At 32.2% G+C, this 23,523-nt stretch overlaps 4 protein-coding genes across 5 annotated transcripts; 3 read left to right on the top strand and 1 right to left on the bottom strand.

Annotated features, from left to right (window-relative positions):
- Positions 1–1,463: 1,463 nt before the first annotated feature.
- Positions 1,464–3,473, bottom strand: LOC108320478 (phosphatidylcholine:diacylglycerol cholinephosphotransferase 1). Its single transcript, XM_017551899.2, has 3 exons — positions 2,965–3,473; positions 2,634–2,771; positions 1,464–2,015 (listed from the first exon to the last, which is right to left on the bottom strand). The coding sequence occupies exons 1-3, from the start codon at positions 3,316–3,318 to the stop codon at positions 1,707–1,709; spliced, it is 801 nt and encodes a 266-aa protein (XP_017407388.1). The 5' UTR covers positions 3,319–3,473; the 3' UTR covers positions 1,464–1,706.
- Positions 3,474–8,585: 5,112 nt separating this feature from the next.
- LOC108320550 (PTI1-like tyrosine-protein kinase At3g15890) lies at positions 8,586–10,822 on the top strand. Its single transcript, XM_017551996.2, has 4 exons — positions 8,586–9,005; positions 9,399–9,546; positions 9,713–9,975; positions 10,054–10,822. The coding sequence occupies exons 1-4, from the start codon at positions 8,968–8,970 to the stop codon at positions 10,697–10,699; spliced, it is 1,095 nt and encodes a 364-aa protein (XP_017407485.1). The 5' UTR covers positions 8,586–8,967; the 3' UTR covers positions 10,700–10,822.
- Positions 10,823–11,338: 516 nt separating this feature from the next.
- On the top strand, positions 11,339–18,504 carry LOC108320651 (PTI1-like tyrosine-protein kinase At3g15890). Of its 2 annotated transcripts, none has more exons than XM_017552144.2 (4): positions 11,339–11,922; positions 16,189–16,336; positions 17,038–17,297; positions 17,372–18,504. In XM_017552144.2, exons 1-4 carry the CDS (start codon positions 11,531–11,533, stop codon positions 18,054–18,056), a joined length of 1,485 nt encoding a protein of 494 aa, XP_017407633.1. In that variant the 5' UTR covers positions 11,339–11,530; the 3' UTR covers positions 18,057–18,504. The 2 variants fall into 2 exon arrangements, with proteins under 2 accessions (XP_017407633.1, XP_052724762.1); XM_052868802.1 differs by lacking the exon at positions 11,339–11,922 and adding an exon at positions 15,802–16,052 and having other exon boundaries at positions 17,372–18,503.
- Positions 18,505–19,313: 809 nt separating this feature from the next.
- On the top strand, positions 19,314–23,291 carry LOC108320653 (uncharacterized). The gene is made up of 5 exons (XM_017552145.2): positions 19,314–19,794; positions 20,799–20,931; positions 21,172–21,395; positions 22,401–22,574; positions 22,964–23,291. The coding sequence occupies exons 1-5, from the start codon at positions 19,633–19,635 to the stop codon at positions 23,048–23,050; spliced, it is 780 nt and encodes a 259-aa protein (XP_017407634.1). The 5' UTR covers positions 19,314–19,632; the 3' UTR covers positions 23,051–23,291.
- The last annotated feature ends 232 nt before the right edge of the window (positions 23,292–23,523 follow it).

Raw genomic sequence — 23,523 nt, 5'->3', positions numbered from 1 at the left:
TGATGTGATTGACTAATAGATATTTGACTCATGAGTTGCTCATTTTATAGAGCATCCGTCCAATCTATAAAAGATAAACAGAAATAAAAACTTCGACCATCAGTCATTTAGTATTCATATAGAAATGTTAAATCTCAGATAAATAAAAAAATCAGTCATACGGTACAATCAGAGTTTTGAAGTTTGAATTTGTTGTTTGAATGATCAATCTTATAGTGATGTGTGCATTGCTTTACCGTTTACTACTATCCTCTTGTCGTAATTTGAGTCACATCTATTCATTTTAGGACCTTAGAAGAAAATTAAAATATAAATTATGTTAATTTAGATTAATAATTTACTTCTCTAGCCTTTTGAGATTTAAATTATTTATTAGTTTTATAATTAAATAATTCTAACATCTCATACTCAATTTATCAGGAAAAATTGATTTCAGATTAATTTGATCAATTTTAATTTTGAAAAGTTTATTTTAGCAGTCACAATAAGTACAAGTAAATGTTAAACAATATTCTATAAGCAATGTATACATTTGAAAAATAACTTATTATCTGTATATTTTCATTTGTTATAATTCCTTTCACGACCTTTATTTTTTAAAACAAATTAAGACCTTCAATGTGAGAGAATGTTTATCAAAACTCAATATTTTCGAGACTAATAAAATATTTTTTTAGTTCATGTTCTTCCGAAATTTCAAAGTTATTTGAATCAACCAAAACCCAAATATATTTTTCGTATTATAAAAATATTGAAGTTTAAATTTATTGGAATGTGAAATTGATACGAATATTCAAATCAAGAAGAAATTAAAAATATCAATATGCACGCATAATTTTCCCACGTATTACTATAATATAATTGGAACGTGAAATTTGAATTTTTGGAATATGACATTGATAGGACTAGTCAAATTAAAAGAAAAAATTAGAATGATCAATATAGACCAATGCACCCATCATTTTATCATTTACTATTATATTATTATTAATATTATTGGAAAGTGAAGTTTAAAATTTTGTTATACACCGTCATAATACTATATTCAGAAGACCAAAGCAGAAATTAATTAAAAACACCAAAGACTTAGAATTTTTTTATAAAACTCACTAAATATTGAAAAATAAAATGATAGACATTGCAAGTAGCAACACCAATAAATAAGAAATTGACTTTGGAATTCAAGCTGCAGGAACGTAAAATTTTTACACATTCCAAAATGCTTCTTTTAATATTAAAAGTCGGAGTTTTTTAATTCCTTTCATGCTTCCATCACTCAGTGAATTATTCAAAAGCAGCCTTATATGATCATTCATCCATCTATCTCTGATCTCTCTGACTTTGCTGCCCAAACAGAAGAAACTTGCATATGCAGATAAACACAACATTCAAATCAAACTTTAACACATCCAAAGTTTAAAAAATCTTAACTTCATTTACTGTGCACAATCTTAAATCTGATGTAATGATAATCAAAACTTCATTCCTTTAATCAATCGGATCATGGCAAGGGAATTCCAACTTAGACAGCATTAAGAAAAACAGACTCAACTCAGAACACTGTAATTAAGACTACTTCTATTCTGATACTACCTTCTATAGCATCATTCTCTGATCTTTTCTTTTCTTTTCTACAATAAAGAGTCTCACCCTTTTGTGTACTTTTTCCAATGATTAAATGATCTTTGGCATATTATGCACAATGTTCAGGAAAAATCGTGCTTTGTGGTGAGAGCAGCGCCTTTCCTTTTGCTATATTCGTACTTGCCTGCTAAAGAATCAAAAAGAAGTCCAGCACCAACCCCTACGGCCAAATCAATAGTGTAATGGCCTCTGGTACCAAGCAACCTCACAGCTTGCAGAACATTAAGCACATCAAAAGTCCAAGCCAGTTCCTTCCTCTGCATCCTTCTCATGTCCAACGAAGCAATCACCGACCCTGCAACGTGCCCCGAAAAGAACAAGAAAAAAGACACGTTTCCGACAGGGAAGTCCGCACCAGAACCCAGAAATTCCTATTCACCATCAAAGTTAAATAAACCAACCAATCAAAAAAGTTTGAATAATCAAAAGCAAAACATTCTACATGGTTTGTTGAATCTCCTCTTGTTTCTATTACTGTATGGCTTTCTCAAACTAAAGAAATTTCTGAAATTACAACACCAGCTGTTATTTCAATCTTTGGGCATATACCCTTCAGTTAAATGTTATACAAAACGTTTAGACCTGCATAATTACCAGATTGCAGTTATTCTGAAAACCTTCTTTTTCTCTGGTTTCAAAGACTTAAATGAAAGGACAACGTCTAACACTTTTAGGACAAGATAGATAATAATAATAATAATCAACCCTTTTGGTGATACCCTGCTAACTTTAGAATCAAGGTAAAATGTTGATTCTAAAGAAGAAAAAAACAACACAATTATTTGAATTGCATGTAAGTATTATCAAATGGAGAAAGCTTGATAAAACTCTTTTAGTGATGTTCTCTGATTAAGACTAGAATATAGTCATAGAAACATTCATTAATTAAGCAAATTAACAAGAAAAAACTGAAATTCGAAATCAGAGAAAACTACGACCAAGAAAATGTGTCTATGCTTTGGTTTTATAGAAACTGAACGAACGATCACCTGAGGCAACGGGAGCTGGGTGGAGTACCCCAAAATCCCACGACATGTGAACATGAACAGTGTTGAAATAGTGGCTCTGGGGCGACCTTCGATCAGCCACGTCCACAAGATATAAGTCGTTTGCATTCCGACAAACACCTACGCGTCTCAAAAGCCAATAATGCAAAAAATAAAAAAATTAAATAAAAAAAAAACGCCGCGAGATCAGATTTTGAGACCAGCCCATTTTGCATTTCCTTCAAACAAGTCGATTCCGCAGTTACCCACAAGAAAAATCCGAACCAATAAAGAATCCCATCGATTCAGATCTGAGAAAGCGTAAACGAAGTACCGTATTGAGCGCGGCCAAGAGCGTGTTGAGGTCCGGCGACGACTCGAGGATGGCGTGGAGGTGGCGCGTGGCGATGAAGCCCAAGTCGAACGGCGGCGACGACGGCGGCACCATGAAGAGCGTGTACTCCACGCCCATGAAGAAAAGGAGCCCCAATGCGAACAAACACGGCATCCAATGGTGTGTGGCGACGTGGACAGCATCGGCAACGGTCCATTTCATGAAGGAGGCGTCGGAGAAGTGCGTAGAAGCGGTTTTGGCCATGGCGCCGTTTGCCACCTTAACGCCGTTGGCCGGAGCCGTATGGTTATTGCCCCTGCGCTTGACGGAGGAGGGCTTACCGGCGCCGTTCATGACCGTTGGAGATAGCTTTTTGAAGTGCGGAAGTCATAATGATGCGAATGGTATTAAAAGCACAGAATGCGGAGTGGTGACGGAGTTTCCTAAGTGAGGCTAAGGTTAGTTTTCATATACACCCTTTCTTTCTTTCACCGTCCACTTCGTGATTTTCTCTTTTCGTATTTTTCTCTTTTTAACAGTTAAAAAAATCCAGACTTTGTTGTGATTGGTGTTGCATGTGACTTTTTATTATGCCTTTTGGGTTTCTGTGGTCACAAAGCATTCATATTGCATTTAGTAATCTTCTAATGTTACAAGTGTGGGTGGTTTTATATAATTTTTTTATAAATATTTTTTTTTATGATACAGAATAAAGTTTAACCTATATTTGAGATAAAATCAATTTATAATATATAAATAAGAATAAATCTACATGTGAGTTTTGTGAAATTGAATTAAACTTAAAGTTTATTTCTTAATATGATATGAGAGTCTGATTTATCTTGGTGATCGACTCAGATGAGTACAATGATCTCTGTATTGTAAGTTTTTCTGAGAAACATTTTTAGGTAAACATGTTCCGTTAAGATGGACAGTAATACAAAAATAAGTATTCAAAAGTTTCTGCAGTTGTTTTATCTATTATCAGACCGTTATCAATCTACCTATTTTTAGTTTTTCTTATAAGTCAATTTTGGAAAATTAAGTTAAACGCTTAACCTTTAATAATTAATGTAGTGGCTAACTAAACAATCCAAACTATGCATGAGTAAACATTCATACATATATTTCTTATTATTTTTTAATTAAAATATTTATGAGAAAAATGCATTGAATACATGGTATATGCACCAAAAGACAGATAGGTGTCAGATGTCAACTACTGTAACTAACTCAATTTGTATTAATTTTTTTAGAAGATGAAGGCAACAGGTCCAAACATGAAGACAAAGAAAATTGTGAAGCTCACGTGCGTGTGTCTCTGACCTTGTATTCTGTCTTTCGATTGGGTGAGGATTGGGCTGGAGCCCATCACTCACTTGGTTTCTCTTCGTTTGCATTTCAACACAACGATTTAGATAATCGGTTCAGTTTCGCAGTTTCATTGTCGCAGAACTAACTAACTAACTTTTGTTGTTTAGGAAAAATGAAGTTTTCTGTGTGCTTACTTTATCATTGGAATCTATGAATATGTGATCAAGGTTTTATTGATTCTGTTTCTGCTGGAATGGGACAAGGAAAAGGCTATTGCTTCCGCTCGGGAATGTTTCTCCTTTGTCGATCGGTCTTTCTCACTTCTGTCTTACCTCCAGAATCTTCCTCTCTCAATCCCAAAATGGGGGTGACCTGTAGGAAATACTCAGACGCTCAAGTCAGAATTTATCTCCGCAAGTCTAGTCAAAATCAGAAATCAGAGAGTTGTTATTTATATGGTTTCAAGGAATATTATCCATTAATTTATCTCTTAATGACGATCAATGCTAACATTAACTGTTCCACAGTGATCGTTAGCTCATTAATTATGCATTCATTGACATTCAAAAGTTGTCTCCAACAAACGGTTAGAGAGTTCACGAGTATTATTCTAGTGGCCGGTCGGTCTAACTTTCCCAGTAGTAACAGATTCAATCAGTTATTGAATCGATAAATAAAATAATTTTATAATTATGATATATAAAATGTTCTTGCAAGATGAGTGTGACTTTTATAATTTTCTATTGATTAATTTTGGTATTTGAAAGTCTTCAATTCATAACTAATTGTCTCAGTTTAAGAGTCTTTGTTTTTGGACTTTGGTTATTTTAAGTTATTTGTTTTACAAAGAAATCTCATCTTTAATATTAAAATAGTATAGCAAACTTATAGATAATATTCATACTATTTGGTGATACTTCTCCTATCATATTACATGAAATAAGAGATAGATCAAATCGTTAATTAGAAATTACTTATTTATTATTGAACAATCACGAGACGGAATGAATCATGCCATAGTATAATTATCTTTAACGATAAACGACTTAAATTAAAGTATAATTATCTTCAAATTGTACTGTAATTAAGTCAATAATTTATATCAAAATTTATAAATATAACTATGAAGTAAGGAGATAAATAATTTTGCATTTATTATACTATTACTGCTTAAATTACATATCTTTTGACATCAAAATAATAATTTTGCATTTATTATACTAACACGATTCACAAATTACAAAGATAAAGAGTAACTTATAAACAAATATTTAGATTCTTTTACAACTTATACGACACTTGATGATTAACCTCGACCCTATCACTAAAACACTTCTCTTATATAGTTTATATAATTACTATACATAAACTAATATTGGATAGTTAAAAAAGGAAATAGGAGTAACATATTTTTTCCTAAATTTTGCTTATATTAAGTTTGGTTAGATTTAAGAAAAGGGGCCAAAGCCTAATAACTGCCAAGCACCTAGGAAAGGCCCAACAACCCGGTCTAATATTGTAAATTTATGTAACTATTTCCTGATACAAAAATAACCCTATAATACTAAAACATAATTAGTGGAAACACACGTACTTTACTATATCAAGCATGTATCCATTTTTATGCTATGATTATAAAAAAATAAAAAATTAATTATTATTAAAATAAAAAATACTATTAAATTTATAAACAAATATATTCTTAAAAAAATGATAAAAAAAATAAATACAAAATTTAAAGGATAAAATAATTTATATTAATAAGAATAAAATATATAAAAAATGGTTACAAAATAATTATCAAAGATATATATTTTCTTTATATATAGATATAGATATTTTGACAGGATTTTAAGTAACAACAAACTAAAAATAAAACGAAGAAAGTTAAATAGTTTTACTTCCAATTTTATTTGATACAAAAATATAAAAAAATAAATAAATATTTTATTTATCATCTACATTAATTATACAAATTTAGTATAATTTTATTTTTTTAGTCAATACTTGAAACTCGTTATCTTACAAATATGAAGTGCAATTTCTTATTTTTATGAGTACTATTTTTTATCATTTTTTTATGAGAATTTATTCTAACATGATTTGAGAAGGTGCATAAGACAGAAACGTGGGTTATTCAAGTGAAAGATGCACCAGATAAACCCACCAGTTGGTCCCACCATTTGTTAATTAAAATCATATTAAAATAAATATAGAAAAAAATTATAAATATTTTTCCAAGAATTAAAATTTTTTAATTGTACAAATTATTATAAAAAACTGAGTTTGGCTATGAATTAAAAATCAACATTGATATGATTTTAAGATAATTACTGTACAAATTATAATAAAGTTATGTTATACAATCATAATTATTTATGATTAAAAAATAATATAAAGATATTTTAACCTGGTTGTATGTAGACTATTTATTTTAAAAAATAACTCCAGCAAAATATACATAAAAAATAAATCTCATAAAACCAAGTCAAACTCTTCTGTTATTAACTTCTATTTGTCTTGAAATAACTACCCCTTTTTCTACCAATAGTAACTAAACAATTTAAGTGTTCTTCACCTATATTGAGTAATAAGATATAAATGCTATATTTTTTTTTTTTAGCAATTTTTTTAAGTAAGATAAAGGATTATGCATGGTCGAATTCATATTCAGAATATATATATATATATATATATATATATATATATATATATATATATATATATATATATATATATATATATATATATATATATATTTATATATATGCATGGATATATTGGGATACATTAGGTTCTACTTAGAAAGATTTTTGGAAACCAAAACAAAATTATTGAACAAAACTAAGTATATGTTAAAAAAAATATATCATCAACTTGTAATGTGATAAGAATTATTTATTCCATAATGTTTTCGGTGGAAAGAATAGAATGTATTCTTCAAAGAATAAAAGAGTTTGATTTTCAAAAGATGTATGAGGAAATCATATTCTTTCTTCATATTATATTTTATGTTTGATGCCAAAATTATAAATAAAAAAAATATATGTTGAAAGTTTATAATCAATTATAAGGTGAGTTTAAAGTATATAAAAAAGAAATTTACATGTTATGAGAATTTTGTCTACTATAATTAAAGTCATATACTTTTTATTATGGGTATTTATTATATAATTTTATCACTATTATATTTTTATATTAATTTTTAAATAACTATTTTATATTATAACATAGAAGGAAAATGTGTCATCAAGCAATGTGAGCATATGACAGTGCATTAGAAAATTCATAGCAACTTACATCTTTACTTAACCAACTGAGTTCGACCTCCTTAATAAATATAAAATATTTAATATTGTAAGAGAAGTATGCAAAAATAATTAAAATAAATAAGTAAAATATAGAAGAAATTTAGACTTTAATAATAATAAAAAGGAATTTTGAAAACATAGGTATTTAGTACTCCAGACAAAAAAGTTATAAAAGGAAATTATAGAAGCACGCACAACTAAAATTTGAAAGAGGAAAAGAAACAAATATAGTCGTAAAATATGTTTCAAATAATCAATAATTTAATAATTTATAAACTAAGAATATTAAATAATTTCAAATCCACAAGCGAAGGAATTAAAAAAAAAAATAGTGAAATGAGTTTTGACTAAATAGTCAATAATACCCTATTTGATAAAAATAATAATTTAATACATTAAATAAGCTTACAGCAGAAACATGATATATTTATTTTGTTAAAAACAACAACATAGAAAAGTTAAATTCTTTCACGAAAATAATTTCGAGCGAAAATTAGTTTTTTTTTTCAAAAATATAATTTTATGAAAATGTTAATTTTCAAACACAAACTAGATAAATATCTGACAAAAAAAAACTAGATAAGATAGCTAACATTCTCAACTCCGAAATTATTATAATAAAATGAAAATGAAATTATTTATGTTAAAACGAAACTTTTAGTTAATGTAAAATCTTTTTATATCATTTTTATTTTTTCTTTTACATGTTAAAAGAAATTATTGAATGTAATTAATTTTTTTATCTTTTTTTTGCGTATAATTAATTTTATCTATTTAAGCAACAGACCTTCCTTATTTCGGTTTTTTATCCTAAGATTGACATTCATGTCTAAATTAAATTCTCCAAAATCACAATTAAAATTTTAAAAGAAAAATGGGCCCCACACATATTTTTGTTTTCTTTAATAATTAAAAAACATTAACATTTTCAACAGCTGGAGTTCAGTGTGACAAGGACCCAGAGGAGTAACGAGCCATAACTTCCATTAAACAGAAGCTCTTTTTCTTCTCTGTTGGCACTTTCTTTTGGGTTTCTCTTAACATCACCTTTCACATTGCATCATCATCTTCTTCCTCTTTTCTTCTCTTTGTTTCCATGCAACACATGTTCGTTTATCTGCATTCACGCTGAGAACCGAATATCCATCCTAAGAAACAAGTCCGAGGTTAAAGGAACAACAACGACATCAACACCTGTTTTGGTTGGTGGGTCGGTTTCAAGTTCTGATTTTGTTCGCGTTTTCTGGGCTTCTCTTGCAAAACACAGAGAAGGGAGAAGGTGGGTCGGTTTCAAGTTTTGATTTTGCTCGCGTTTTCTGTGTTTGTTGTGCAAAGCACAGATAAGGGAGAAGGTGGGTCGGGCTCGTTGGTGAAAATTATGGCTTCATGGTTTTGCTGCGGAAAAGTTTCGAACCGGTACGACAGTAATTCATGAATCTTGTTCCACTGTTTTTCTTGCTCTGTTTTTTTTTTTGTTATCAAATTAGATGTTTGTTTCAGTTGTGTGTTTAATTTAAAAAACGTTAGATATTTTTTATTGTGCAATCTTGACTCTTCTTGAGTAAGAAGAATCAATCAAGGGTTAGTTGAGCTTGTTAGGAACAACTCCAGAGGCAAAACTAAGAGAGAAGATTTGAGCATTCAAGCATGATTAACTGTTCTGAGCATACCAAGGTGTATGTTTCATTGATCGTAAACTCGAACAGTTCTTAAAGTGCATCTTTTATCTTCAAAATTTGGTCTCAGTTATGCCTTTTCATTTTGTTTTTTGCCCATTAGATGTTTGATATAAGAGTCTTATTCATGCAGCGCACGGAGAGGGAAAGAACAACCCACATGGCGGGTGTTTTCTTTGAAGGAATTACACTCTGCTACGAATAATTTCAACTATGACAACAAGCTTGGAGAAGGAAGCTTTGGCAGTGTGTACTGGGGCCAACTTTGGGATGGATCACAAGTAAGACTATGCTTTAAATTTTATTTACTTTTGCTCATTGTTTTACTGTCACTGATCTAAATAATATGATCAGATAATGCTATAAAAATCCTCTGTTCAAAAACCTTGATAATTGAATCTATGTGATGTATAACCACTTTATTGTTTAAAAAATCTTGAATTTCAGATTGCGGTGAAAAGATTGAAAGTTTGGAGCAACAGAGCCGAGACAGAATTCACAGTTGAGCTTGAAATCTTAGCAAGAATTCGACACAAGAATCTTCTCAGTCTTCGTGGCTACTGTGCAGAAGGACAGGAACGGTTAATTGTGTATGAATATATGCAAAATCTGAGTCTCCACTCTCATCTTCACGGACATCATTCATTCGAATGCTCTCTGGATTGGAATCGTCGGATGAATATCGCAATTGGTTCTGCTGAAGGAATTGTGTGAGTATTACTGACCTGACTTTTTCTTATGAACTTCTTCTGCTATAGTTTCTTATCCATAAATCTCATTACTTTCAGGTACCTTCACCACCAAGCAAGACCACATATCATCCACAGGGATATTAAATCAAGCAATGTGTTGCTAGATTCTGATTTCAAGGCCAGGGTTGCTGATTTTGGGTTTGCTAAGTTGATCCCTGATTGGACTACACATGTGAGTACAAGAGTTAAGGGAACTATTGGCTACCTTGCACCAGAATATGCTATGTTAGGTAAAGCAAATGAGAGTTGTGATGTGTACAGTTTTGGTGTTCTTCTTCTAGAACTCGCTAGTGGCAGAAGACCAACAGAAAAGCTCAGTTCCACGGTGAGGCGATCGATAGTTGATTGGGCATTGCCATTGGTTTGTGAGAAGAAATTTGGTGAAATTGCTGATCCAAGACTAAATGGTAACTATGTGGAGGAAGAGCTTAAAAGAGTTGTTTTAGTTGCTCTTATGTCTGCTCAGGATCTGCCTGAGAAGAGACCAACCATGCTTGATGTGGTAGAGCTACTCAAGGGAGAGTGTAGGGATAGATTTTCTCATATAGAGAACAGTGACATGTTCAGAAACCCTTTAGCTGCAGAAAGCAATGATGGAACATCATTGGCTGATGACAGATTAGACTGTATCTCAGAAGAAAAAGAATTAGAACGTCCATTGAGAGAAAATGCTGAACTATGATCAGCTTCAGTTTTATGTTTGCTGCATGAGTGTGGTTGTATGAGTGCTGGGGGGGTTTTCAGTTTGTGTAGTGTTGTTTTGTTTCCCTCTTCAATATTGCTTTCTATATTTTTTTATGCTATGCCCTGTTAGAAATTGTCAATTTTTGTTGTTTGAAATTCATCAATAAAATAGTTTTTTATGAACTAAATAAATTTTCAAATTTTAAAAAATAACGAGACCATCACACATTTTTACTTTTATTTGATAGAGTATAAAAATAAAATAATCATAAAAGTATAAAAAAAATTTAACTTTTTTTAAGAAAAATTAAAGTAAAAAATAGAGAATGATACTCTCAAATCAATGTAAAAAATTTAAATATGACAAATAAATTAAAAAAATTTAAGAATGTAAAAAAATCATGCTTAGGCAGAGGTAGGTTTAAGAAAAGTAAAATTGATACTTTGAGATACATAAATTTTTTTACATTCATACGAGAATGCTCTTTTCTATTTTTTTTCTTCAAAAAAACTACAAAAGTTTAATCTTTTAATATTATTTTATGGTTATTAGGTGTGTGAAATCAAATACAATCTATATCATATTACCTACTCAAAGTTTAAATGCACCTACCCGCGGGTTCCTCGTCATTTCCAAACCAATTGCTTCTCATTTCATCTTTCTCTCGCTCTCTCTTTCTGTTTAGGGTTTAACCAATAACTTCTCGCTCTTGTATTTGAAATCACCTCGCAGCTTCTCAATTCATCTCTCTCTCACTCTCTCCATATATACATACGTGTGTTTGCGCTCTAAAAGCACACACACATTACATTTTTTTTCACTTGGTAAATGGATGGAAGAATCAACGCGGCTATTGAAAGTAGCGGTGGTTCAATTTCGACAAATAGAAAATACAGCGTCGGTGGATTTGGTTCAGAAGTGGACAGTGCCATAAGGAGTGGGACTGCGCCAAATTCGGAAGTATCCTCCGTCCATGGATTCGATCGCGCAGTGGAGAATGACATCAAGAGTACCACGTCAAATTTGGAAACACCGGTCAGTGTTGATAGTTTTGGTCGGACGGTGGAGAATGCAATGAGGAGCTTTGCGCCAAATCCCCCTCCTCTCTACGGTTTCGCTAAGGCAGTGGATCTTGCCATTAGCAGCCACGTCGGTTTCGAACAAGATCAGAATGAAACTAAAGAGTCGCCCAGCGGTACCGTCTACGAAGGCTTCCCGGAGTATGTATTCTCTCTCCTCACTTCCTTACTAAAATAAGTTTAGCACAAAATTGAATTCATGATTTACAGATTCTTTAACAAAATATCTACTAATCAATTTATGCCTCAAATAATAATAAAATGAAATAGATTTTTTTTTCTAGTTTTACTTTTTTAAATAAGTTTCTTACATGAAAAATTAGTAATAAATAATTATTTTATTTAATAGTTTTTTATAATGATGGAAAAAATTATACAAAAACTACTCTTATTACGAAATTGTGAGAAAATATTACATACAATTTTTCTAGTTTCTCTTGGATAAAATTTTTATAAGAAAGATGACAAGGAAGTTGGGACAAAACTCATGAAGCAACTGAGCATTTGTGTGTAATTTCACAAAAATTAGAGAATAAGTAATATAAAAAGCTATTTTTCATTAATTATTGACCTGCTTGTATATAAACTATTTATTTAAAAAGCGTGAGGAAAATATTACATAAAAATAGATCTCACAAAACCAAGTCAAACTATTCTTATTAGCTTTTAGTTGTCTTTAACTAACTACCCCCACTCTACCCATAATAAACAATTTTAGTGTTCTTCATGATATTGAGTAATAGGATTTAAATGCTATATTTTTTTAGCAAAATAGTCAAAGGAATATGCAAAGTCGAAATCAAATCCAGAAAAAAAGATGCATGGATAATAATAATATATTGGGATGCATTGGGTTCTAATTAGAAAGATTTTTGTCAAACTAAAACAAAGTTTTTGTACAAAACTAAGTTTATGTTTAAAAAAATCACATGAGCATGTAATGTGATGAGAATAATTTATTGTATTCTGTATTCTTCAAAGCATCAAAGAGTTTGATTTTCGAAGAATGTGTGAGTAAAGTATAAATAACCAATCCTGATTCAATTAATTAATTTTTGTAATTAACTACTCTAATACAAATCTCTCCACGATAAATATTGATAATATTTCAGTGATTTTTAAGTATATTTTCGTAAATATTTTTTTTTTAATTTTTATGAATCACTACCATGGTACCTCTGCGTTGAGTGTTGTTCCCTTGATCACCAAATGATCCTTACATCTCTCATACCTCTTTTGCCCGTAAATTTTCACCCATCCACCTACTTCATTAATGATATATTAATGGTCCCTTATAAGAATGCACCCCTATCCAAATTCTTTATATTTGATGTGTTTCTCCAAGTTGTCCCTAATTGCTGAACTTCTCTGAGCACCAAGAACAGACATTTTACGAGGTGCTCCCTGACTTGAATCCAGAGTCAGAGGACGAGAAGCCTCAGTCTCGCTGCCAACAACTACATCACGAGATTCTCGGCTGCCTGAGACGGCACCTCGCCTTGCAGATCCACTTGGCCGGAAAAAATTAAAGCTTGACAACTGATAAACCATGCACAAATATTCGTGAGTAACACGAAAATTATGCCATATAAACAGATAAACTAGTATAACCTCAACCTGTAAGAGATAAATTAGAATTTTGAAATAACAAGGCAATCACAAAAAGAAAGATTAGCAACACAAACAAGAAAGGGTCTATATTGTTTTAGTTTGCCAAGAATCACATACACTGGATAATGACATTCTCCCCACAAAACTCTAATACAAGTCTGAAGAATCTAAGTCCAGGGAATGATATATAAAATGTCTAACATAAAGCTAAGTTTTGAATATTATATTACGTATTTATTTCGTGCTTCATCTGTAAATAAACGCAATACAGTCGATACAGTGTAGTCGGGTCATGACCAAAATAAAGATGTGCAACAAACTATAAGAATTAAACTCAACTGGGGGCATATTCGTAAATAGACGTGACATATCCGTAAATGGATATCAACATCCGGGCCAAACGGATATGTAACATCTATTTATGGCCTGCGCGGTTATCTTATTTTTCTGTACACATACACACATAGAGAAAACACACAACAGCACAACAACAATCAAACAACAAACACAATATATTCAATATATTAAAAAATCATAAATCCATCATACATACTATGAATGAAGCAAACAACAAACTTACCTCTCCTAGACCAACTACACAATAACCACGAACCAAAATCAAAATGATAAATAAATGAAAACGGATATGGAGAAGGAGAGAAAGTGCGAGGAGGAGTGAAAATGAGGTACGGATTTAGAGTTCCAGAAAAAAGTAAATAAATATGGTTAAAGTAAAAAATAATATTTTTGTAATTAAAATTTTTTTGAGAAGATTTGGAGAAGTGCAGAAAGGATTTGGTGGTAGTGGTGGAGGGACCAACACTCCTCTATGTTTTATGAAATCCTTAGTAATTACCAAAACAATTCCAAAAGCCACTGTTGTAGTCCATTACTCAAGTCCAAATACTCATTCTACATGCAAGTTCACAGTTCACAATCCTCATTTTAACAAAAATCAAATTCTGTCTTATGGACCAATAGTAACTCACATTCGAATTCACATATTTATAGAGTTCAATCAAAATTATACATTCAAAATGCACTTCTCATTCAAAAGTAATCCCATTCATATATCAATAAATCAAAATTAAAGATTGAAATTATTACTATTTTTCTTACCTCTTTCAGGGCTTCTTAGTTTACAATTGCTCATAAGTTCTACATCTCATAGGACACTCTAAAAACACACAAAAAAAAGCTTAAATTAATAATCTAAACTAGAATCACAACAAAATTAGAATTCCTATAAATGCCATAGAATCATATGCAAAACGAAAAAGATCCACACACATTTAGATCAAACTTTGACTTAAGAACACAAATTAAACTTATTCTATTTCAAAAAAACTAATAGGTTAGAATTGTTGCTCTTGTTGCGAGAAACATACTAAAATCTAGAAGGAGAAGAAATGCAGAGTTAAACATTTAAAGAGAAGATATAAGAGATTCTGAAAAAAAGGTTTTTAGAAAGAGATTTTTATAAAATGAACTTATTTCTAATAAAATTATATTTATACATAATTTCAATTTTAATAATAAAATATCAATTGTTCATTTTATAAAACCTCTTTTCTATATTTAACCATTTTTAATCCTCACAAACTAAATAAAAGAACTAACATTCCGAACAAATTATTATAATAAAATCAAAATTAAATGCATTTATGTTAAAATGAATTTTTAACTATTATGAAATATTTTTATACCATTTTTATTTTCTCTTTTACATATTAAAAAATTATATAAATATATATTAGTTTTTTTTATCTATTTTCATATAAATAATTTATCTATTTAAACAACATACCTTTTTTTATTTCTATTTATATTTCTTTTACTTTTTTCTTCTCTAATATCCTTCATTATTTGGGTTTTTTTTATCGTCATTAATTTCTAAATTATATTCCCTCAAAGCACAATTAAAATTTTAAAAGGAAACGGCCCCACAGATGTTTAGTTTTGTTTAATGATTAAATAATAATAACTTTTGCAGGGGAGTTCAGTGTGACAATGACTGAGGAGTAACGAGTGTTTAACTTCCATTAAAAGATTAAAAGAAGCTCTCTTCTTCTCTGTTACCACTTTTTTTAGTTTTCTCTAATCATCCATCACCTTTTGCATTGCATCCTCCTTCTCCACCTCCTATTTTCTTGTCTTTATTTCTTTTCAACACATGTTCATTTATCTGTCTTTACTCTGAGAACTGAATATTCATCCTAAGAAAAAAGTCTGAGGTTAAAGGAACAACATCAACAGCTGTTTGGGTTGGTCGGTCGGTTTCAAGTTTCTATTTTGTTCGCATTTTCTGTTTTTTTTTTCAAAGCACAGAAGGGAGAAGGTGGGTGGGGCTCATTGGTGAAAGTTATGGCTTTTTGATTTTGCTTCGAAAAAGTTTTGAACGCGTATGACAATTCCTTGCTCTGTTATTTTTTGTTGTTGGATAAAAGTAGACGTTTGTTTATATGGTATGATTCAGTTTGTGTGTTTAATTTTGATGAAAATAATGAATGATAGATATTTTTAATTGTGTAATCTCGACTCTTCTAGAGTAAGAAGGATCAATTAAGGGTTAGTTAAGTTTGTCAGGTACAACTCTAGAGGAAAACTTAATAGAGAAGATTTGAGCATTTAAGCATGATCACTGCTCTGAGCATAACAAGGTGTATGTTTCATTGATCCTATACTCAGCACAGTTCTTAAAGTGCATATTTTATCTTCGAAATTTGGTCTCAATTACGCCTTTCCAATTTATTTTTTACTCAATAGATGTTTGATATCGGAATCTTATTCATGCAGCGCAAGGAGAGGGAAAGAACAACCCACATGGAGGGTGTTTTCTTTGGAGGAATTAAAGTCTGCTACGAATAATTTCAAACCTGGCAACATTCGAGGAGAAGGAGGCTTTGGCAGTGTGTACTGGGGCCAACTATCGGATGGATCGCAAGTATGAGTATGCTTTAAATATTTATTTACTTATAGTTACTATTGTTGTTGAAATGTCGTATCAAATCTGCTGCATTTTGTGTCTTATATTCTATGGTTGTTCTTGCTTATTTTAGCCACAAATGGGGTGACGATAAGAAAGTCTCACATTATCTAAAAAGGACACATTGAGAAACATATAAGTCCGCAAACCCAATACCTCAAGGCTTTTTTAGAGTATGGTGTCAACAAATTCACACAGAGTTCATTAACCATTTCACATCATCGATTGTGTTGACAAATTCACATTCTTAACGGCTCTGTGGGGTCTGCTTTGATAGTTTGAAACATCTCAAGAAATTTCCTATATCTTTTTCAGTCGTACTTGACAACTGGTAATGATGAGTCTTCCAACCAATTAATATGATACCTTGATGTATGATAAGAATTACAATATTCAATTATTCATTTTTATTCCTAGCAGTTCCATTGAACTAAAATGGCAAATGGTTGTATATTAATCAAGTGAGTGAAGTTGATTTACCTTCCTTAATGGATTTCATTTAGATTTCAAGGATTTCGATTTATCTAGTGACGTGATTTCTAAAGAATATGATCCAAAGTTTCTGGGGTTATTGGTGCAAAAACCTATGTTCAAAACCTTTTACCTAGCCCTTGAGAATGAATCTACTGTAATATGTTTAAAAAATCTTGCCATTTCAGATTGCGGTGAAAAGTTTGAAGTTTCAGAGCAACATAACTGAAACATTTACGGTTGAACTTGAAATCTTGGCAAGAATACGACACCAGAATCTTCTCAGTCTTCGTGGCTACTGTGCAGAAGGACAGAAACGGTTAATTGTGTATGAATATATGCAAAATCTGTGTCTCCACTCTATTCTTCATGGACATAATTCATTGAAATGCCCTCTGGATTGGAATCGTCGGATGAATATCGCAATTGGTTCCGCTGAAGGAATTGCGTAAGTACTAACCTCACCTTTCTTATGAACTTCTTCCACTATCGTTTATTATCCATAAATCTTATTACTTTCAGGTACCTTCACCACCAAGCAACACCACGTATCATCCACAGGGATATTAAATCAAGCAATGTGTTGCTAGATTCTGATTTCAAGGCCAGGGTTGCTGATTTTGGGTTTGCTAAGTTGATCCCTGATGGGGCAACACATGTGACTACAAAAGTTATGGGAACTCGTGGCTACCTTGCACCAGAATATGCCATGTTAGGTAAAGCAAAAGCGAGTTGTGATGTGTACAGTTTTGGTGTTCTGCTTCTAGAACTCGCTAGTGGCAGAAGACCAACCGAAATGCTTGATTCCACGGTGAGGAGATCGATAGTTGATTGGGCATTGCCATTGGTTTGTGAGAAGAAATTTAGTAAGATTGCTGATCCAAGACTAAATGGTAATTATGTGAAGGAAGAGCTTAAAAGAGTTGTTTTAGTTGCTCTTATTTGTGCTCAGGATCTACCTGAGAAGAGACCATCCATGCTTGATGTGGTAGAACTACTCAAGGGAGAGTCTAAGGATAAATTTTCTGATTTAGAGAACAGTGACATGTTCAGAAGTCGTCTTGCTGCTGCTGGAACTTCAGTGGCTAAAGATAGTTTAGACTACATCTCAGAAGAAAAAGAATTAGAACATCCGCTGAGAAAGAATGCTTCGTGTTTTTTTGCTATTGTTGCAATTTTCAAGTCAACACTCGAAGCCCTTTTTTAGATTGGCTTGGGTATGTTTGCTGCATGTGTAATTTGATAGAACTTTTCGGAATCAACAAGTTTGGAAAACGATTTTTAACAAATTTTAAACCATGACTATGTGCAACAGAACTTCTTCTAGTGTTGTTTCTTTCACCATCTAAACTTCTCTATAAATGTTTCAAAACCAAGCTCTTGGACAGGTTCATCAACAAGTGTTGCAACATGTCTTACAGCATTCTCTTTGTTCTACCAATCTTTTTCTTGTTCCCGAGTAGCTTCTGCAACCATCTACTTTTACGTTGGTAAATGATGCTTGTTTTGGATACGAGATTGAAGTCTCTTACTCAAAGCACTCACTCTAAACTCTCTTGAAGGTATGATGGACTCTCTAATAGTCTTTCTTAATCCAAGTTACATTGTTCATTCTCTTTATTTCTTGTTTAAGCCGTGCAAGTGGGTATTTAGTGTTTTGGGTATGACCATCTGAATGGATGGGAGGATAGTGCAAGATCCTATTTTATGATACAATGTTAAATATGAAGATGATCATCATAAAAAACATACATTGACATGGCATTGAGCTTATGATCAAAGTAAAGATTAATTTCTTTTTCAAAACTTCCCATGGAGCTATTCTAGAATACAATTATATCAACATCATCTACGATAGGATACAAATCATTCTTTATTTTCTTCCTTATCATGATATAGTACATGTGATGATGTAAAGTGAAAGAATCGATTAAGAAAGAAAAGAAGAATAATAAAATTAAAGAATAAAGTTAATGGGATAAAAAGATAAAAAGATATATATATATATATATATATATATATTATTAATAATTTTATTTATTATATTAATATTATTGTTTTTATTTAAATGAAATAATTCAATATTTAATCTTTTTAATTTTTATGTGTTTATAGAATATTAAAAAAACTTCAAAATACTTTTAAATAAGTTACCATGTTCATCATTATTTTTTCAGAAAAGGAAATTGAAGCTGATAAGGTAAACCTTTAATATTCATAAAATCACAACAATACGAACTGTTAGATAGATAGTACAAATTTTAAAAACAACATTGATGCTCCTAACTAACAAGATTTGTGATAATAATTAAAAAATGATTTAAATAATTAGTCCGAAACAAACTTACAAATATAATAAGACCGTTTTGGCTTGATTTTAAAAGGTTAATAATTAAAAATATAATAATAAATAACATACATTTAAATTTAAATCATATATATTAATGAAATGATATCATCTTAATTTTTGAGGTTAGAAGATATAGAATTTTAAAGGTTTTGGTTTTTCCAGGGAGAATTTCCGACAAAGGAAACGCTGGTACCCGACGCGCTGGCAAGCACGTGGAGAGTTCCGTTTTCCTTTGTGGCATAGCACTATAAATAATTCTCAAGTTTCCACACTTTTCCTCCTCCTGGAACAGCCCGAACCTAACCCTCACGAAAACCCCTTCGATTCCGATAACTCTCGTTCTTCCGAAACCCTAACCCCAGTTCGTTGGGATTGAATAGGAGGAGATCGTGAAAGGATTGTTTGAAATTGGTGGTGTCAGCGTTGAAGAACGATGTCTGCTGCTGTGTGCGGAAGCAAGAGATCTTTCTTCGAAGAGCTTCCTCCTTCTCCACCACTCTCCAAGAGGCTCCGTTGTTCCTCTTCGCCGATTCGCTTCCCTCCCCTCTCTCTCATCGACCAACTTCGCCCGCTCTTTCCGCACATGGACGACCTGGTATCTATTCTTTTCTTTCTCAGTTTTACTTTTACGTGACTTTGAATCCACTTACGGTTACACTTTACGGTTTTACTAATCTTTTAAACTTGGTAGTTTATAGTTTAGTTGCAAGGTTAGAATTGTAGTTTATCATATTGTTGTTATCAGTTACCGTGTTTGGTTGTGCTTTCGCTTTTTTCTTTTGTGCTTCAAAATAATTAGTGTGTAAATTTGGCTTGAATCGAGAGAGGGAGTTTCTGTCCTTGATTTGTTTTCATACTTGAGAATGAAGTCGGCAGGTAGTCCTGAAGTTCAGTATGTATGAACTCAAGAGGTCTACTATCTTGGATTGGTAATACGTATCTAACGAACATGTCAATCAATATCCGATTGACTGGTTTGAGGTTATCGACAAAAAGATTTGTCCAAACGTCCCTCATTTGAGCTACTTTGCTTCTTTTTGTGGAAATGCCCCTCATTTTTCTCTCTTGAGTTTTGGGAGTATCCTTACTCATTTACCATGTTTCCCGTTTTCTGGGGTGTCATCAATGTTGTCACGTGCGAGGAGAGGAAGAGGTAATACTAACTGTGCATCAAGTAGGTGCCATGGGCGGTCTAGAATATCAGTTTGGCCTGGAATACCGTGATTGGGGCTAGAAGTATTATAGTTGGGCCCTAGAGTGTAGTAATTGGGGCTAGAAGTATCATAGTTGGGCCTAGAATGTCGTAATTGGGGCTAGAAGGATCATAGTTGGGCCCTAGAATGCCATAATTGGACCTCAAGGCCCAACGCAGACTGACTATTTGAGGTCTTGGTGCCTCTCAACTGTTAATGTGACGGGGGAGTGGTCATAGTAAATAGTCGGTCGACGACGACGACGTAGGTTGTCAAGCCGGGATTTGACTTTTGGCTGACCAGTCCAATCTATGATGTGTTCGGTTGGTGTTTTCCGAAAATTGCATGATTGATATAGATGATTCTCTTCCTAACATATCTTATTGGTTGTTATTTTACCTTTCAGGTTCTTGAGAGGGCTCTTCAGGAATGTGGAAATGATATTGATGCTGCCATCAAGAGGCTGAACGAGCTTTGCTTGGGAAAAACAGATGGAAATGAAAATTCGGAAGGATTGGATGTTGTTAATTTGGTTGCAGGTATGGTTGGTTGATGTTTGCGAATGAATGCTTAAAACCTTTATGAGAAAATTCTCCTTTTACATCGATAGGATTTTAAACTGTTAATTGATTGCTTTCTGTTATTGTACTGGTGCACTGCTCTTCTATCCTAGCCCGGACAGGGGCTGTGGAAAAATAATGATATGAGTTGAATAAATTACGAAAAAGTTTTTGTAAAAAAACTAATTGAGAAATTGACCTTTTTGAGACACTCTTCAGGTAAATTGGAAGACAATGGAAATGCTTCTGTTCCTGAGGACCAGCCTACTTTGAACAACCACCTTCCTGCAGATGGACCAGAATGGATTGACTTTTTTGTTAGGGAAATGATGGTTGCTACTAGTGTTGATGATGCTAGAGCCCGTGCTGCTAGAATGCTAGAAGTTCTAGAGAAATCAATCAGTGAAAGAGCAAGGGCTGAGGCAACTGATGCACTTCAAAAGGTACTCATTCTAAAACCATTCAAGATTCATGTTATCGACCAAACTCTGATGTTTTGCATGTCACTGAGTGAATGTCTATTTAGAGGAACAGATCAATTGTATGATGTCTGCTGTTGCCCAGGTATTGCTGAACTGAAGTGGCAGTTGGGTGATATTGAGTGCTTTGAGATTGGTTTGTTTGTGGAGGAACTCTTTTGTTGACTTAAGCTGAGGATGGTTCATCCTAATTCTTTCATTGTAATATTTTTACTTTGTTGTTTTTGTGTAATGATTCTGTGTATGGTGTTTTAGTTTCACCAGCTTGTATTGGGGAACTAAGTGTGTGGTGGCAACAAGTCAACAAGAAAATAACCTCAAGCGTATCGTAGATGAGAGTGCTGTGTTAGATTTATGGACATACTTGACAAAATTAAAGAAAGCTGAGGGTATGTACCTGTAGTAGAAAAGGTAGTAGAATTTTGCTCCAATGGGGTTTGGGTGTATGTGGAGAAGATATGAAGAAGCTCCAGGAAGGATATTTAGATCAAATATAGGTTAGTCTTGTTGTTAATAGAGGTAGAGGGAGGTCAAGAAAAGTTATGGGCAAAACCATTAAGAAGGTTTTAATGGTCAGTTTGTCTATATAATTGTTTATGATAGAGCAATATGACATTATTTGGTTCGTGTAGCCAAACGTAGTAGGAAAAGGCTTGGTTTTCTGTTTGCTTGGATGAGAAGATAACACGGGAGAGACGCTGAGACTTACTGTGCTTAGACAATGTAGTCTGTGGATCTTCTTTGAATAAACATCCAAAGTATATCGTGGCTGATTTTCTACAATACTCTGTAGTTTGGTTTCATATAAAAAGACTAATATTTTTAGTAATGAACTTTGAGCTAGAATTATAATGCTAAGATTGCACTCTGATGTTCTTATATATTAGGACATGATGATTTAGGAATAAATACATAGTGTTTCTTCTCGTTTCAGCTTGTATCTTAGTTGTATAATGTTTTCATTTTCAGGAAAATTTGATGCTGAAAGAGCAAATCGAAGCATTGATTAAGGAGAAAAATTCTTTCAAAAATGCTTTTAGAATCCAGCACGAACGATCTGCTGATTACGAGGTTAAGAACCAAGAGTTGCAGCATTTAAAGCAATTGGTGTCTCAATACCAGGAGCAGATTAGAACTCTCGAGGTTTGAATCAACTTTCCATCTTAATTGTTCGCAGTCACAGCTGTTCGTTAGGCTAAGGATTTAATCGGTATCATCTCTCGTAGTTTGGTCTTAATTTTTAGACTCTCTTTATTGTTTAGGAGTCAATATAGCAATCTGCTATTTATATATAGGTTTATAAGTGAGAGTGCAACTTTGGCTTGTAAAGGGGAGAGGGCAAATACCTAAATATTGCATCCTACTATAAGAAATCAATTTACAAATTCAAACTGGTCCGTTATTAAATTCAGACAAACTGGATTAATGGGTAATGGTGGATGAAAAATCTAAAGTGTTACGCTAGCCTTTTTCCTATTAATAATTGCTTTTGAGCATACTGATGATTTCTATGACCATTGATTTGTTGACAGGTGAATAACTATGCTTTGGCAATGCATTTGAAGCAGGCTCAACAGAGCAACCCCTTTACTGGGCATTTCCCACCTGATATCTTCTAATGGGTTGAATGTGTAAAACGTAATAATAGAGGCAGCAAATAGCTGCTTCAGCTTGACTAATTATGTTTTGTTATTTGTTTTCTTTCATAAAAAGGTTAATGCTGCTGTAATTTTCTTTTTTATAGCTTCTGTTTGTGATAGCATGGTTTCTGCTTTTATAGTATCTTATCAACACAGTATAGAATCCAACAGTATATCAATGTTTTCAGTCAAATCCTATTAGTATCATCCGTTTATCTAATCCTGCTTATAATTTTTTTTTTCAAAATAAGTTTAATTATACATGCTACAATCAAAATTCAAATCTATACACTGTCGAAACTGAAAACGAAACTGAAAACGAAACTGCTTGACTTATTTATAAAAATCGACTGTTGAATTGTATATTTATTGGCGTATTCGAGATTTTTTCTTTTTATTCTAGCAGATTCACGTCTCAAATATTTGAAAAAAAAAATGTTTTTCGTTTTAAT

This window comes from Vigna angularis, chromosome 9 (genome assembly GCF_016808095.1).
Source record: "Vigna angularis cultivar LongXiaoDou No.4 chromosome 9, ASM1680809v1, whole genome shotgun sequence".
NCBI classification, from domain to species: Eukaryota; Viridiplantae; Streptophyta; class Magnoliopsida; order Fabales; family Fabaceae; genus Vigna; species Vigna angularis.
Note: the sequence above shows the minus strand (reverse complement) of the source record. Positions and strands in the feature narration are given on the sequence as shown.